At 47.8% G+C, this 16,797-nt stretch overlaps 1 protein-coding gene across 3 annotated transcripts; it reads left to right on the forward strand.

The window, feature by feature from the left end:
• The first annotated feature begins 11,211 nt into the window (after positions 1–11,211).
• LOC136545766 (putative E3 ubiquitin-protein ligase RF4) lies at positions 11,212–16,113 on the forward strand. Of its 3 annotated transcripts, none has more exons than XM_066537746.1 (3): positions 11,212–11,323; positions 12,685–14,627; positions 15,504–16,113. In XM_066537746.1, the coding sequence occupies exons 2-3, from the start codon at positions 12,702–12,704 to the stop codon at positions 15,942–15,944; spliced, it is 2,367 nt and encodes a 788-aa protein (XP_066393843.1). In that variant the 5' UTR covers positions 11,212–11,323; positions 12,685–12,701; the 3' UTR covers positions 15,945–16,113. The 3 variants fall into 3 exon arrangements, with proteins under 3 accessions (XP_066393843.1, XP_066393841.1, XP_066393842.1); XM_066537744.1 differs by having other exon boundaries at positions 11,222–11,323; positions 12,606–14,627; XM_066537745.1 differs by having other exon boundaries at positions 11,252–11,323; positions 12,614–14,627.
• The last annotated feature ends 684 nt before the right edge of the window (positions 16,114–16,797 follow it).

A 16,797-nucleotide genomic window follows, 5' to 3' on the forward strand; every position in this document is an offset into this window, starting at 1 on the left:
GACTCGGTGAAAGTATGAGAAGGAGAAGGAGATCGCCCGGTGCATGAAGGCCGGGGAAAATAGGAGCGACGTCGAGTCAGAGCTTGAGTCGGAGGGCCCCATAGAGGTGGGGGATGACATTATTTTCTCTAAGGGGGAGGAAAGTTAGGAGGTCGTTGTGACCTCGGCAGAGCATCACAATCCTACGGCCGTGTCTGCTGGCGGTGAGCAGGAGGTAGAGAGGCACAGCGATGTTCCCACACCGAGGAAGCACGCTGTGAGCGCAGACACCGTCGACGAATGGGAGGCGAAGCAGACGGGGTCACCATGCCTTTTGATGGCATCACCGGTCTCATCCCCGCCTGCCACGGGTGCGGCCGAGCAAGCCAGGTGGTCAGAGGAGCGGGCTTGCACCTGTGCGTCGCCGGGGCCAGCGCCAGCACGTGACTCATAGCAGGAGGATGCCCCGCCTGCTGCTCCGGTTGGCGTGTCCTAAGCCAAAGGTCATGGTGACTTACGGGCCGGGCAAGAGTCGGTTAGGTCGACTCCTCCCCCTGCTGAAGTGAAGGGGCATGGGTCGCAGCCTGGGAGTGGTCCTCGCCCTGCGGGCTCATCGATGTCGGGTCTTGGTTTTAGAGTCATACCACTTACATCCCGATATGCCTTTCTTTGTTTCTTTTTTATCTTGCTGTTGAGTCTTTTTGGAGTATGACTGACCTGTACTTTTTGACAGCGACTGAACGCTGATGGGGTTGAGCATCGCCCCAACTCCTGTGTAGGAGGTTTGGAGGCCCACCTTGCAGCGCGCCGCGGCGAGCAACGGGGAGAGCAGGGTGGTGGTGGCGAGTCCTTCCCTTCTGGGGGTGGTGCTCCCCAGGTCAGTTGCTAGTACGGTGACAATGGCGGTGATGGTGTTGGCGGTGATCCCGATGGTGACGGCGGAGGCTGTGTCAGAGGTGTCCCTCGTGGCCCCTCCTCCACCAGCTGTGGTGGAAGAGGAGAGGGAGATCGGGCTTCTTGCCTCACCTTCCCGGTCAGCGCTGGCGATGCCTGGGGGAGATGCGGCCGAGACAGAGCCGGAATGCCTGTTGGTGGCCCGTGAGACTGAGGTGGTGGAGATCACCTCCGACGACGAAGCAGATGATGAGGTGGAGCCACCGGTGCTGTTGTGGGAGCTGGTGGTTGTCCAGTCAGAGGTTGGGCCCTCCAGCGGGCTAGAGGAGACTAACCTAGAGTGGCCCTGCCCTAAGGACCCATCCAAGGTTCAGTTCATCCTTCAAGATTCGTAGGAGTGTCAGCTCTGGGACATCCATGGGGGAGAGGACTTGCCATGGAGTCCGATCTTGCCAAGTTGTCGGTGAAGCTTGAGGATGCCTAGGAGCGGGTTAAGTCCGTCCAGCGGTTGGTCAAGGCCAACCTATGCCACGCCATAGAGGTGAGTTTCCCACGCTTGTCCTTGACCCCTTGGTCTCTCGTTGGTTGCCTCAGCATGCTTGCTTCTCATTTTTGTAGGGTCTGTAGGAGATGTCGTGCCGCAAGTCCCATTTCCTCCGGATAGAGCATACCTAGATGGCTGAGTTTGAGCACCAGCTAGAGTCTACCCGCCGTGAGTCCTAGGATCAGGCAACGGAGGCAACCGAGGCACGAGTGGCGGAGTAGCTTGCGGCGGAGCGAGTGACCGCCGCTGAGCGGGGGCTTGAGGTGACGAAGGCCTACTAGGCGGAGATCGAGGCAACGCTACGAAAGTTCCTGGTGGACACCGAGGTGACACTCCAAGGTACCCTAGAGACCTTGGAGGTGAAGCGAAGCACCCTGGCATCGGAGTGGAAGGCCCGATCAAAGGGTGACCAGGAAGTGCTCGTGCTCCAAGGCCAGGTGATGGGGACAGAGGAGGAGAACGTCCGGCTGCGCAAGCAGGTGACTTGGCAGGTGGAGGGACTCTCCATCCTCGAGACCACCCACCTTGGTAAGTACTTTTTCAGCTCTTGATGTGTTGGTTTCTTTCTTTAGCCTGCTTCTGAGTTTGTAGCCCTTCTTCTAGAGCTGGGTGGAAAGGTGGAGTCGTTGGAGCGGGACTTGGAGATGGCCAAGGCGACGACTGGCCGGAATGTAGAGGCGCTGGCCAAGTCCCTTGAAGAGCGACATGCTCTCAAGGGGGAACTTGACCAGATATGCAATGTTGCCTAGCTCATCATCTCAGAGGTCTTCAGGTCGGCGCCAAGTACTAGTGCACCCGCCATCCGGCTGGCGGAGGTTCCAGATGAGGTCTAGGCCCTCATCACCCATGGGCTGTTCTACGGAGTGTTAGGGGTGTTGACTTTGGTGGTGATGTACCACCCGGACCTAGACTTCACCACCATCTGCAGTGGGTATGCCGATGGCTATAGCATAGAGGACATCCAGTCACTCGGGGAGAGCTTGTAGCCACACACAAAGTTGTTGGCCGAGCAAGTCTCCGCGCAGTGGGTGATGGATGCTCGTCGTGAGGACATGGCCAAAAGCGTGCGTCAGGAGGACGTCGCCCTTCCTATGGATGGCATGGAGCCTAGGTCAGAAGTGGACGTCACCTTGTCTTTGACCGAGCCGAATGTTGCCCAGTCGGTGGACGAGCAGCCCCTTCCCTCGCTAGTCGAGCCGATGGTCGATGCCATCGTGGAGCCATAGTAGAAGTAGTAGAAATACTTTAGCAATTATTAGAAGATAATGCCATGGGGGAGCCCCCTGTTAAAGCATTTTTGTGTATTTATGAATACAGTAACTTTATTTTTGTGATGGAACTACTCCGTTCAGGAAAGCTTGTTCTATCCGTTCCTTATTTTTACCTTAGCATAACTTTGTTTTTTATTCTCTTCTTTTTCGCACCTGCCCATTCGCACCAAAGGCTGCAACTTTAAGAGCCTGGGCATGGCCCATGAGGCTAAGTCGCTCGTAACCATAGGTAGAGGCGGGGCGCGATCGATCAAAATATTTTAAGTAAAGTTACGTAAGGAAATTGAAGGAATGGACTGCCCTTTTGTTCGGGGAAACTGTATTTATCATGTGAAAGTAAAAAGAGGGGTGACATTGCATCCCCATGGGGCCCCCAAGCGACCCGGAGCAAAAGTGTTCAGGTCAGGGCGCTTTACAGGAGCGAACGTTAAGTAAAAAATGATAATACTAAATTTTAGAGGAAGAACGACATAGTTGTTCGCTATTCCAAGTGTTGGTGAGAATGTTGCCGTTGTTGTCCTTCAGTCGGTAAGCGTCTAGTCAGATCACCTCAGTCGTCGTATAGGGAACTTCAATCATTCGGATCCTTGCCCGCTACGCCCCTTTCTTGGCTGCTGCTTCTTCGCCTTTTTCTTCTTTCAGCCCGCCAGCCTATCATAGAAGGCGCTTGAGAAGCTCGCTGTTCTTATAGAGGTGTTTGACAGGGTAGGTGTGGTTGGTGCATGGGCTCTCCATGAGCTCGTTGAAGTGGTCCAAAAGGCCCTGCTAGGGTTCCTTGCTTGTGTGATCAGTCGTGGCAACCAACGCGGAGTTGGCCTATCGGCGGCGATCTTTTCTGTTCTTTTTGCCCCTTGCGTGGAGGGACCCTCGTCCTGATCCTCGTGGTTGGCCTTGCCTTTGCCTCAGCCTCCATTGAAGCGCTACGGGAATGGTGCTCTTGGGATGTGTCGGCCAAAGGCCCGTGGTCCTAGGACATCTGGGCTGGGACTTCGGTCGTTAGGCCGGTGACCGCGCCTGGGGTGTGTTTCACCACTCCTTGCGATGGTTCGGCTGAGATCTGTGTCGCCTGCCATCACTACCACTTCATGGACATCATCATCATGCCAAGACCGATGCCGGTTGTTGATGATGCTACAAGCATCTTGGTTCGGCCCAAGCCGCTCGCATATAGGCGGTCGATGTGGAGCGGGCGCCTGGTTAGACCGAGACATAGATGCAGCATCCTATGCCATGCTCGGTGGCTATAGCGATGAGCGGGTGGAGTGATTCATCTGGTGCGTCCCCACTCCCCTAGTGGGGAGAGGGGCCGCAAGTTGGTGTCGCGATGCGGAGCTCTCCGCCTATTGAACAGCGGCAGTTTCCACTAGTGCCCGAAGGTTTCGGTGGATCATCTGTTCCTAGGGGTCGTTTGGCTTGGGAAGGCCACGCAGAAGTATTGCCGCAGCAGCGATGTTCTGGTCAGCCTGAGCGAACTATGGGGGATCGTTTCCCCCATCCATGATGTTGCGCTGGAGCTGGCGGGTGCAACCTCGAGCGCCGCTCGCCATTTTGTGCGCACAGGGCGTAGTGTGGTGCGCCGAGCATGCCGGTGCAGATGGCTGTTGGTCCTACCACCATTATCGTAGCTCCTCGCCGTGCTCTTGGGTGAGCACGAGGGTCCCCATATGCGGGTCCCAAAGGGTGTGAGTCTGTTAGGACTCCGCTACCACCAGTGGCTCTCCCAAAGCATCCGCCATAGCGCACTACCAGGACGGACAGTGGCTAGGTGCCACATCATCGATGCTGGAGCCATCACTCTCAACATCATCATCCATGAGGTCAAGGAAACAGGTGGGAGCATAGCTCGCCATCCCCACGAATTCGGATATGAGAAGGGGCGGCACCGGCATCCTTTGTAGCCCCCAGGCGTACGCATCCATGGGGGATGCGAGGCCATAGGGGAACCGGTCGCAGGGCGGTCATGGTAGGGACAATGGGGTCCCTCTAGATAATCGGTGGAAGATAGTGAATAGCGAGTAAATAATGGCATGTACATTACTCACAGCGGGGTTTAAGGAGAGAGTTTGCTCAGAATGAAGCGCAGGCACCTCGTCGTTGAAGTCGTTGGGTGTCCTAGAGCCGACGGGGGGCGCCCCTCTGATGGGCACCGAGATGGCTGCCTCCTCATAGAGGCGTAGTATGTCGAGCTGGTCGGCAATGAAGTCCAGGCTTTTAAAGATGAAGGCCTGGGATGGCTTGAAGACAGGTGGAATCCGCATCCTAATAGGTGGGAGTACGGGAAACTCTAGTGAGCCAAAGCGAGTCATATCACTTGAGCCCACCATGGCGAAGGTGGCAGAAAAGTGGGCCATCCGATGACCAAAAAGTGTTGAACGTACAGCGTCTTCCCCACGGACGGCGTCAACTGTCGGTGCAGAAAGTGACCAACACGTAAATATTTGTAGTTTTGCCGTACGTTGTGATCGGAGGTGGCCTAACACTCAATGACATAGGATTTATACTGGTTTAGGCAACGTGCCCTATGTCCAGTTTGAGTTAGTCGGTGACTTTATTCCTGAGCCCAGGTGCTCGAAGTTTGCAGTGGGGTTACAAACGAGAAGGAGAAAGATTGGGGGTACAAGAGGTCTGGTTGGACTCTGGTTAGAGGGGCCGAGAGTGATGGGAGCTCCGCTATGTGCTATGTGTTCGAGCGTGTGCTCGAGGTTTGAACCTGGTGGTTCTATTGTTGTGTACTAGTGAACTTGATCGATCTGAATCAACTATCCTTTTAGGAGAGAGTGCATCCCCTTTTATAGATAAAGGGGATAGACTTACAAGTGAGAGGGAGAGAGTACGTATACTGCTAAATCTTGCTGCCCACGCCGGCGAAGATTGCATTAGCCTTCTGGCCTATTGTCTAGATATTTGGGCCAGCCCATGAGTTACGCGTTGCTCGCAACGTTGTATGTTGGGCTGAGCCTTTGTTTGGGAAGCCGGTCCATGAGGGACCCTGGGTTTATGAACCCGACACAAGGATTACGAGTCGAACAGCCTAATTTTAGATTTTGGTGGAGCTAAAGGTGGCTAATCAAGGGAGGCTATGGTACTACAAACCAAGTGGTTTTATGTGTTCAAAAGATATGAAGTTGCTGCTATGGAAATTACCACCAACTTGAATATGTAAACTAAAATTTGTACTTATACAACCCGCAACATAGCCCCAACTTTCAATTCTTTTTACTTCTCTTTTTTTCAATCTTTCTTTCTTCTTTCTTCTCTCTTTTTTTAGATTTTTTTTATACCAACAAGGGTTCGGATAACAAATGAAACACAATGCAAAATATATGAAGATGGTAACTAGCAACTTGATGAACACAACAACACAAAGATAGCAGTACCGCCAAAAGGCTATAGGATTTTTTGTGGCTTTTTCAGTGGACTTTAGGTGGTGAACAAAAACAGTAGCAAATGATGGATAAATCACATGTAAATATGTGGATGATGGTGAAACCTACCGTGTCAACGAAAGCTTTGATACCAGTTGATAAGGAATGTCCTTGAGGGTGGCCTGATCTTCACGGTAGTAGGTCGCGAATCAAAGATAATTTGCTGTGAATAGCAGGATAACTAGCTTTATACCTGACAAAGGTTAGATGCGACCAAGCGATGGGGAGAGAGGCACCAAAACTACGAAGACTTCGACTCAATATCCGAACGACCGTAGAACCACAAACTGGAACTAATCCACACAAAATGGTGCACCATACTGGAAACCGTAGAGCATGAACTAGGGGAACCCAGAGGGATCACTTTACAAGTCCAAGAAGAACAAGGAAGAACAAAGGTTTGAGTAAGGCACTCAGCAGCTCGGCTGCAATATCATGTAGTTTATCAAGTCATCAAAAGGTTCCTAATAGCTTAGAGGCAGGGGATATTTATACTAGGAACAATCCTCCTAATAGGTGTGAAAACGAAATGGAGTTTCTGAAGATAGGCAATGTGAAAGGTCCCCTCGAGATGGATTCCCGAAGTGGTCTTCTCGTAACTGTTGGCTTCCAGACCAGTGTCCACTAATCGGGCCATAACTTCTTATTGGGAAGTCCAAATGACGAACCATTTATTGGGTGTGAAAGTAGACTCAAAGAGCTTTCCAACCATGTGTAGCATGCACTACAAAACTTTATAGATTGGTACAGTTTTGCATGGGAAGTTGTACCAATTCTACCCCTAATAGACTATTGACCTTCTGCGTCACTTTTTCCTGGGTTCGGTCGTCCGTCCGTGTTACTTTTCTGATGGAGCTATTTTGTAGCACCGTGTCTTGAGCCTTCGGCTATGTGCCTTCCACATCTTCATGTGTAAACCTAAGCATCATCAAGATAGGACATTTAGATAGTATATATAACATTCTTAGAAGTGTTAAAATTACAATCAGTTAGGAATGAATTCACATGCTCTTATAGTTTCTTAGCCCAGCTTCTTGTAAGTGCCCCTTGATTTGTATCCTTTGGATTTGAGCTAGCGTGCATGGCTGGGTTGTCCTCGTCACCAAGTTTGGTGCTAATCCAACCACGTTTGATAGATTTGCTTCTCTTTCTTCCTCTCTTCTCTCATGTTGTGGTGTGTGTTCTGCTCTCTCCTTTCTCACAGCAATAGCTCTTACAAAGAACAGAGGCTAGGGTTTTTCCTTTTTTATCTATCCCAAGAAACAATCTCAACCGTTGATTTAGGAACCGGATCAACAGTGCACAAGTACTGGACTGGTAGGTTATTTTTGATGGGCTCAATTACATCCTCCATGTGGAGAGATAGCCCAACACTGTTTTACTCAGAAGGAATAGATTGGAACCTTGAATCCATAGCACCTTCAATCCAGCTAATGCCGAGGCTATCGCCAAAATCCGACTCACGACAAGAAGAACAGAGGATTTCCTTGCATGGCAACCATAGAAGTCAGGAATGTTTTCGGTGCAAATCGCATATGACATAGCACTGCGGGAACAAATTAGAGAGGCAAGCTCGGTGTTTAGAATCATACGGGTGATTTTGGCACATAATATGGAGCGCATTTAGAATCCTTCATTCATGAGCACTTTCTTTATATACCCTAAAAATCGGTAATGCTATGATTAGAGCGTCCGGACTGAGAGTCTCTCTGAATGCTACGTGGTCTCACCATGTCCACGTATTATCCACCGCAGGTGAAACTATTTGATACCTCGCCCTCAAGTGGCTACTCAGACTTATCTTCTTCCCTTCCATCTCGTCTCTCCCTCTCCTCCATATCTCCGTAAAAATCACAGAGCGCCACCGCTGCTTCCTTCCTCCACCTAAGCTGACCACGCCGTCTTCTCCCTCAGTTCATGCACCGCCTCCCAAGCCTGTTCCCCATCCCCAGCGTCGATGGGATGCCTGAAAGGTCCTAATATGGCTAGAGGGGGTGAATAGCCTATTTAAAATTCTACAAACCAACTAGAGCAATTTGATTAGTATGACAAATAGCGAAAAGCAAACTTACTCTAGCTCTATAAGGGTTGCAAACCACATATCCAATAATTCTAGTTACTATGATCATTAGACACATAATTTACTAAGTCACTACTCACTAAGAACTCTCACACTTGCTACACTAAAGAGCTCCACTAGATGAACTTAAGCTACAAGTAAGCTTTCAATTCTAGCTACACTAAAGAGCTTACTACAACTAGTTTACGGGTATGTAAATGAGTAAGTAAAATGATTATACCGTCGCGTAGAGGAGTGAACCAATCACAAGATGAATACTAACTCAATCACCGGGAAAATACCAGATGGCAAGAGACAACCAATTTTCTCCTAAGGTTCACGTGCTTGCCAACACGCTACGTCTCCATTATGTCGACCAACACTTGGTGGTTCGACAGCTAAGAGCTGTTGCACGAACCTCGTCCACACAATTGGACACCGCAAGAACCTATCCACAAGTGAGGTAACTCAATAACACGAGCAATCCACTAGGGTTACCTTTCGGTGCTCCACCGGGGAAGGTACAAGTCCCCTCACAATCATCGAGAGATGGACATGAACAATCAACAACTCGTGCAAATCCTCCTTCGCTGCACCAAGCGGTCTAAGTGGTGGCAACCACCAAGAGCAACAAGCGAATCCGACAGCGAAACACGAACACCAAATGCCTCTAGATGCAATCACTCAAGCAATGCACTTAGATTCTCTCCCAATCTCACAAAGATGATGAATCAATGATGGAGATGAGTGGGAGGGCTTTTGCTAAGCTCACAAGGTTGCTATGTCAATTTAAAAAAATAGCCAAGAGAGTGAACTTGAGCCAGCCATAGGGCTTAAATAGAAGCTCCCACGAAATAGAGTTGTTGTCTCTCTGTTCACTGAAAATTCAGGGCGACTGGACACACCGGTCAGATCGATCGGACGTAGGACCCAAGTGTTTAGTCGCGCGATGCACGCCACGTGGCCCCTGCTTCAAATGCTGATCACCCGATCTCAACGGTCATCAGTACATTTAAGCTATGACCGAACGCACTATAGTGTAGGACCGGACGCATAGTGCCCAGCATCTGGTCACTTCCAGTAGGTACCAGTCGCGATCGGACGTGTCAGTTTGATCTCGACCGGACGTAGGACCCTAGCATCCGATCACTTCTAGTAAGGTTCCACCCATGACCGAACGCGTCCGGTCACGCCCGATCGGACTCGCCCAGCGTCCGGTCACTCACCGTCTCCTCTGTGCGCCGCCACATCAGCATGACCGAACGCTGAATAGTGTTCAGCCAGAGTCCGATCGCCTGCGTCCGGTCAAGAGACCGAGGGCGGCCTTCACTATGCCACTGACCGGACACAGGACCCAGCGTCCGGTCACCACGTGACTAGCGTCCGGTGCACTCTGTGAAACCCTGTCTTTTCTGTACAGGGCGTCGGTGGCACCGTCGGACTGTCCGCACTCTTTGTGCATATGTGTTAGCATAATTTCACAAACATTTTGTGCATGTGTGTTAGCATAATTTCGAACCCTTGCTCTCAAGTGCTAAACACAATATGTATCACCTTTGTGCATGTGTGTTAGCATAATTTCATAAACATTTTCAAGGATGTTAGCACTCCTCTAGATCCTAAATGCATATGCAATGAGTTAGAGCATCTAGTGGTACTTTGATAACCGCATTTTGATACGAGTATCACCCTTCTTAATAGTACGACTATCGATCCTAAATGTGATCAAACTCTCTAAGTGTCTTGATCACTAAAACAAAAAGCTCATATCAATTTCACCTTTGCCTTGAGCTTTTTGAATTTCTTTCTCTTCATTTCCAAGTTCAAGCACTTGATCATCACCATGGCATCACCATTATCATATCGTGATCTTCATTTGCTTCACGACTTAGAGTAGTGCTACCTATCACATAATTACTTTGATAAACTAGATTAGCACTTAGAGTTCCATCAATTTACCAAAATCAAACTAGAGCTTTCAATGCCTTGTCGCTGCGGGGAGATGTCGCTGCCCCTAGCTGATGGCTGCTGGCACACGGGCCAAGGCACCTCAGGTCGTCCCCGACCAAGCCAAGGCACCCACAAGCGCCACAGGTGCTGGTGGTTCTCGCGCGCAGCCACTCGCCACTGGCTCCTATCCTGACGGTCAGAATCGACCGACCCGGCCTCTCCCTCCCCTATGTTGTAAAAGTGTTTCCGATGTTTAAGTGGTATGTTGCAAATGTGTTTATATGAATGTTGCAAAAGTAGATCGGGATGTTGCACATGCTACAAGTGTTTCAGAGGTATGTTGCAATGGTTTGTTGAAAATGTTTTATCTGTTTTCAGTCTCTTATGTTGTAGAAAGTGTTTTCATGTTTGCAAGTTGCAAGTGTTTTATCTGAATATTGTATATGTTTCACACATATGTTACAAGTATATATTTTAAATGTTACATCTGTTTTAGACGTATGTTGTATTTAATTGATTGATGTTCTTTGGAGAGTCACTGGGCGTGGTGAGTGATGGACCCGCTGACAGGGGTGGGGTGCGCGTGCGAGGCGACGAACGGGGGCGTGCTACGCAGGCGACGGATGGGAGCGAGCTGATCGAAAGCCCGGTTACTTCTTAGACTATCTCCAACAACAACACCCAAAATACAAGACCCATTCAATATTTGGGTAGCGCTATAGCCAAATGGTTTAATACTCATTCGACATCTTCCCTAACAACAGGACTCAAAAAAAATTCTTTCTTACACATAGATTTTCAGAAAAGAGGATAGTCGGCTATTCTGCTACCACAGTCTTACGCAAGCGGCAGCCGTCCCCTGCTAGCGTACGTCCGGGCGCCACACTTCGTGAAAAAAAAATCTCTCGATTCCATCCATAGTTCCTGCTGGAAAAGAAAAAGAAAAAGAGGAGCCGGCACTCCAGAAGGCAGGGGCCACCTTCAGCGTCAGGCACACCCTTGGCCACACCGCGGCACCCATGACCCACCCACATCTTCCACGCCACCACGACTCCACGAGAGTGAGGAGGGTTTAGAAGAGAGAGGAGAGCAATTAACACTCCTCGGCTGTCGTCTCCCCCGAAACAGCAAAACCCACCCGTTCCCTCTCCTCTCGCAGCGCCGGCGGAAACCCCAAACCCTCGCGGCTGGAGCCTCGCAGGTGAGCCGCGGCGCCGATCCTCCTCCTCCTCTCCCGCCTTTCCCCCTACCTGCATTTCGTCGGGAGGCGGTTTCGATTTGTTTTCTCCGGGCGGAACCCAACTTTACGGCCCCCTTGTTTTCCCCCCTTTTCGTTCGTTGGGCGTGATTCTTTTTTCTTTTCTAAGATAAGAATCGCTTGTTCTGGGAGATGGATGGCTCCCTTACCTTTTTCCCCAAGCAATCAAACCTAGATTTTCCTCCGCGAGATGATAGATTTTTTTTTTTGGATGCCCATGCCCAGCGTTAGGTCCGCCACTGGGCTCCAATTTTCGGTTCCGTAAGGGTTCCGCCATTATAGGTTTTGTAGAAATGTGTGTATTTAGATTAATCTCTTCGCTGCGAAGGAACACCTAATACGCACTTACTTTGTAGTTGCTGGTTTGGGCGTTGGGCTGATCATGCTTGTTTTGTTTCACCTGGAATCAGTTGTTACTCCTGTTAGGTTAGGTTACCTTTGCCTTCAAGTTGTCTGCATCTGTCACGATAATCTCTGTTTTCACAGTGATGAATTTCGCATATTATTTTCTATACGTCTTAATTCTTTTGCTTTCCGTAGTCAACTACTTATACGAATATTTAATCAGGACTATTGTTCAATTGAATTTTCTTAATTATGTTGTTACATCACACTCTTATGCATGATTGCTCTGCTCGTGCCAGAATAAGAAATGGTTTTTGTAGATAGCAGCCCTTGTTTTTAGTTTGGTTCAGTATGGGTATTCTGTACTCACTGCATAAACAGATATTGTTTCCTTTGGGCTGATGCAGCCCTTAAGAGCTCAATTTCCTACCTTTTTCATCTGGCTTTTGGGAACTGTGCGCTTGTCAATGCGCTAGACAGCGCTTGAACTTATCAGCTGGCTTATCAGCTAGAATCTACAGTATTTTTCTCTCATAACAAATCAGCTTCAGCCGGCTGAGCCGGCTTTAATACCAGTCGAACAGGTGGGCTTCAGCCGGCTGAGCCGGCTTTAATACCAGCCGAACAGGAGAGTTCCCCATTTGCTGGGTACAACCATGTCTTAATGTCGTTGTTTTTTAGTTTTATCTTACACCTGAAATATTGAAGGAAATGGACATCATTGTTATATCAACTAATGAAACACGTGACTTTGTTGCTCCACATGTGTGCACGTTAATTGCCATAGCTAAGTGTCGTTACCTTTAATTGTTCTCACAATTCATTCCTTCAGGTAGTGTTACTCTGTTGCTTTCAACTTCTAATTGTTCTAACAATTCAGTCCTTCAGGTTGTTACAAGTTACTCCCTTGCTTCATTGTATTCTTGGTTGTATTCTCCTTATTCAGTGGTTTTTGCCAGATAAGCATACCCTGGCAATGGGTGCTGCTGGCAATGGCAGCAACCCATACTGTTCACATGTTGGAGAAAGAGATGACAAAAGTAGTGACAAAAAATTAGGTCCAGATTTTACTGCAGCTGAAATGCAAGCGAGCCCTGTCAATGGTGATTTATCTTTGATTCGCGTGAAACTGGAGCAGTCATGGTTAGGTGTACAAGCATTCATTGCTGAGCATGTGACCCCTAAGGATGTTGATTTGGATTGGAGCGAGGAGGTTGTTGTTGGGCTGGATGGCTTCAGATATGTAGGCTGCAATGACCTAAGAGATGTTGCACTGAATAGCTTGCACATGTTCTTCAAGACTGCAGTTGATATCTTATCCTGTCAAGGGTACACTGAGGATGCTGTTGTAAATGCTGTTGTGGACTCTGCACTCTGTTATCAGTTTGATGGACCTATCACTAAGATCGCTGAGCATGCACGCACATTGCTACAGAGTGGCAACCATTTGGTTGATCGTTCCTACAGTGAGAATGTTGACACAGTTCTGCACATGTTGGGTTTGTATTTTCTTTGCAATGCATCAAGTTTGATGAAGAAATACTGTCCATTTTTCACCTTGGGAGATGCATTGTGGTGCATTCTGCTGTGTGACATGGATATATCTATTGCTCGTGCAGCTTTTGCTCCCATGAGTGGTTATGGGAATGGACAATCAGAAGGCTATGCTCATAGTCAGAGTGACTTATGTGAAGGTCGTGAGAGTGTAAATGAGTTATCAGAAGAATATAGTTGCAGTGCCACAGAATCGCCTGCACTATTCGAGCCACCTCAATCTGAAGCAATACAAATGACGTGGAGCAATTTTCTGACAAATTATATAGTTTCATTTCAAAAGTTTGGAGGGAAAAACCAAGATGCTCCTTCTGCTCAAGATGAAAATTCTCCTTCAGTGCCTAGGGCTGTTAACAAAAAGGAAACTAAAAGCAAGCGTAGTAAGACAAATTCCATTAAATCTCAGAAAGACTCAGGGAAGGATTTGGTAGTTTTCAAGAACATCCCACAAGTCAAGGGTATTATAAGTAAAACATCATTAAGAATGCTAAAGGAGAATAAAACATTAACGGCATTCCTTGCATCTGCACATAGCACTTTGGCAGGCACTTCAGAGGTAGCTAGTGAAAAGGACTCACAAACATCCATGCTAGTTCCAACTAAACCTCGTTCTGGACCTTGCTCGGTCAAAAGAGGATATTCTCCAGCAGTGGTTTCAATTGGATCACTTTCTTATCCTCCTAGCTGTTCCTCCAACTCATCATCTAGTGCAATGGGCAAGGCAGAGCCTAGGCAGCGAATGGAACCTGATGTTGTACACTTCTCTCTCCCAAATACTCCTGCAGAGGGCTTTGAATTTCATTTCTCACGTGAAGGCTTGCAGACCACTTGGGTTCCAAAACATAGAAAAGAGGAGCTGGCTCTAAAACTAGTCCAGCGCTTGGGTGAGTTAAAGCTGGAGGTGCAAGTTTGGACAGATTGGGCTAATGAGAGGGTGATGCAGTCAACAAATAGGCTGGTAAATGAAAGGACTATACTTTTCTCTCTTAAAAAGGATAAGGCAGACTTTGAAGGGCCTGATGTGTTTACAAGGAAGAGGCTTGAGGAGACACAAAGGGCAATAGACAGTACTTCTTGTGAGCTTGATCGTGTTAATTCCCTTGTCCAGGAGCTTACAGATAAGATTTCGCTTTGTAGGCGTGAGAAGAAATCTGTCCAGCTACAGGGAGAGCAATCTGATGCAAGTTTGGCAAGCATTTTAAGCAAGAAAACTGAGGCCATGAACAGACTGAAGTCCATGGAGACAGAGAAGATCCTTTTGCAGGAGGAGATTGCTGCTGAAAGGAGTAAACTATCCAAGCTTCTGCAAAGTCTTGAGCAAGCTAGAAGACATGAAGACGTATTAACGGTATTCCAATTTGACCAACCTTGTGTCTTCAAATTGACCAAGCAGTTTATTTGTAATCAGTGCTTAATGGTCAAAAGTGTTAGATTTTTTTCTTTACTGCATGCTTTCTAAAGTGACCAAGATTTCTGAACTGATGGGATAATTTTATTAACAATCCAACTGAATTTTCACTCACTAGAATCCTATTTAGTTTGATAGATTGGCTGTCTATTTTTTCAAAATATGTTGTGTTGAATGATTTTCTGCATATGAAATGTTTGCCCATTTATATCTACAATATAATATAATATATATGTATGTGTTTTGTTTGGTGATATCGTTTTCTGTCTGTAAAATGAATATTGACAGGAAACTACAATTATGTTTTCCTAACTAACTTTGGGAACTTGTCTTACCAAACTCTATAGAAATGTGCATTTCCTCATTTGGGACCTCAGGATTGCCAGGTTCTATCTGTTTTGCTTTAGGATGCAAAAATAATGACACACATACTATGGTCTTTGCTACCAATGTGCTTGAGATGTCACGTTTATCAACAACTACATAATAAATACATAATGTTTGTTCATTGATTATCTGGACCCTCTGGGCCTCACTTAGCTCTGCTCTCGGCATTATTACTTCTTGTGTCATCATGCTGGTCACACTTTCTGATTTCAACTGCCCAACACATGTTATGTGGACAATGATTGGATGATTACCAGCACTAACCTTTTGTTGACGCTTAGATGAAAAATCTCAAAATTTGACATTACTTTGCTTGTACATAGTCTACCATAAGTTAATGCTGTTGCCAAGCTTTTTATTCATTTCCCTTAACTTGTTTATGTACCTGCCCAAAGACTGCTTTGTGACCTTTGGCCTTAAACACTGCAGAAAAAGTGCCAGGAAGGAGAGAAGATGATAGATGCACTTATGAAGCAGGTTAACTTTGAAAGAACTGAGCTTGAGAGGATTGAGACATCAGGAAGAGCAAAGTCTAGCCATCTGTTGCTGAAAGCGCGCAACGACCAGGAATGGCTGCAGACCAGTATCAAGAATCTGACACAGCAGATAGCTGAAATGTCTAGCAGAAACAAGCCTCTGAGCATCACAAACTTCATGGGCCGTCCAGGTTTTGTGATCGATTCTGTACAGCGGGAGCAAGAATGCGCCATGTGCTTGGAAGAGGAGGTTTCAGTGGTTTTCCTCCCATGCGGGCATCAGGTTGTTTGTGCAGGCTGCAACCAACGCCATCGAGATGGGGGCATGACCGAATGCCCATCCTGCAGATCTCCCATAAAGCGTAGGATCTGTGCTCGCTTTCCCGACAGTTAAGGTGGATGTAAATCCTGGAAGAATCATAGGAAATTTTTTGCCTTTGTTTATGAAGGGACCGTGACGCCTAAGACGGGGGAGGGGTGAATTAGGCGTCACTTTAAAATTCTAACTCTAAACTATGGTCTTTTTTTCTAACCATAGCAAAACATATGCAATAAATAAGCTATCTAGATGTGCAACTATGGTTTTGCTAGTGTGTTGCTATCTCTACCATAAACGTAGTAAAGTAATCAATGTAAATGCGGAAGCTAAAGAGCAGGTAGAGATATGCAAACTTCCATCGACGATTTCGATATTTTTACCAAGGTATCGAGAAGCGCGCAAGCTTTCTCCTAGTCCTCGTTGGAGCCCCTTCTAAGGAATCTCTTACAAGGGTCAAGCTTCCGGTCGGGTAACTCCGTGGATAGCCTCGGGCCTTCCCCACGCGCAAATGGGTTTTCGACGTGCCTTCCGGTAAACCTCTCTCGGATGCTCCCCGCCGTCTTCACTATCAAGCTTTTGGTCGAAACGCCGTGGGTTTTGTTCCCTCCGGTACACGGTGGCGGCCACACCACAAACGCGGTTGGTGTGATCTCGCAAGACTTCAAGCCTCTTCGATGTACAACACTTGTGCTCACAAGCACGGGGTGGCAAGAGGTATGCAAACCTTACTTAAACACTGGGCAAACACCTAGAGCAAGCGCATAAGCGGTGGTCTAATCAACCTAAGCACTTCGCAAAGCACTTATGCTAATCACCTAATAAAACACTAAGCACTATGCATGTGGAGATCACTCAAATGGTGCATCAACACTCTTGGTATGTTTTCTTAGCTCCACACATCTCAAATGGCCGGTTGGGGTTGTATTTA

The sequence above is a fragment of the Miscanthus floridulus genome, chromosome 3 (genome assembly GCF_019320115.1).
Source record: "Miscanthus floridulus cultivar M001 chromosome 3, ASM1932011v1, whole genome shotgun sequence".
Lineage (NCBI taxonomy): Eukaryota > Viridiplantae > Streptophyta > Magnoliopsida > Poales > Poaceae > Miscanthus > Miscanthus floridulus.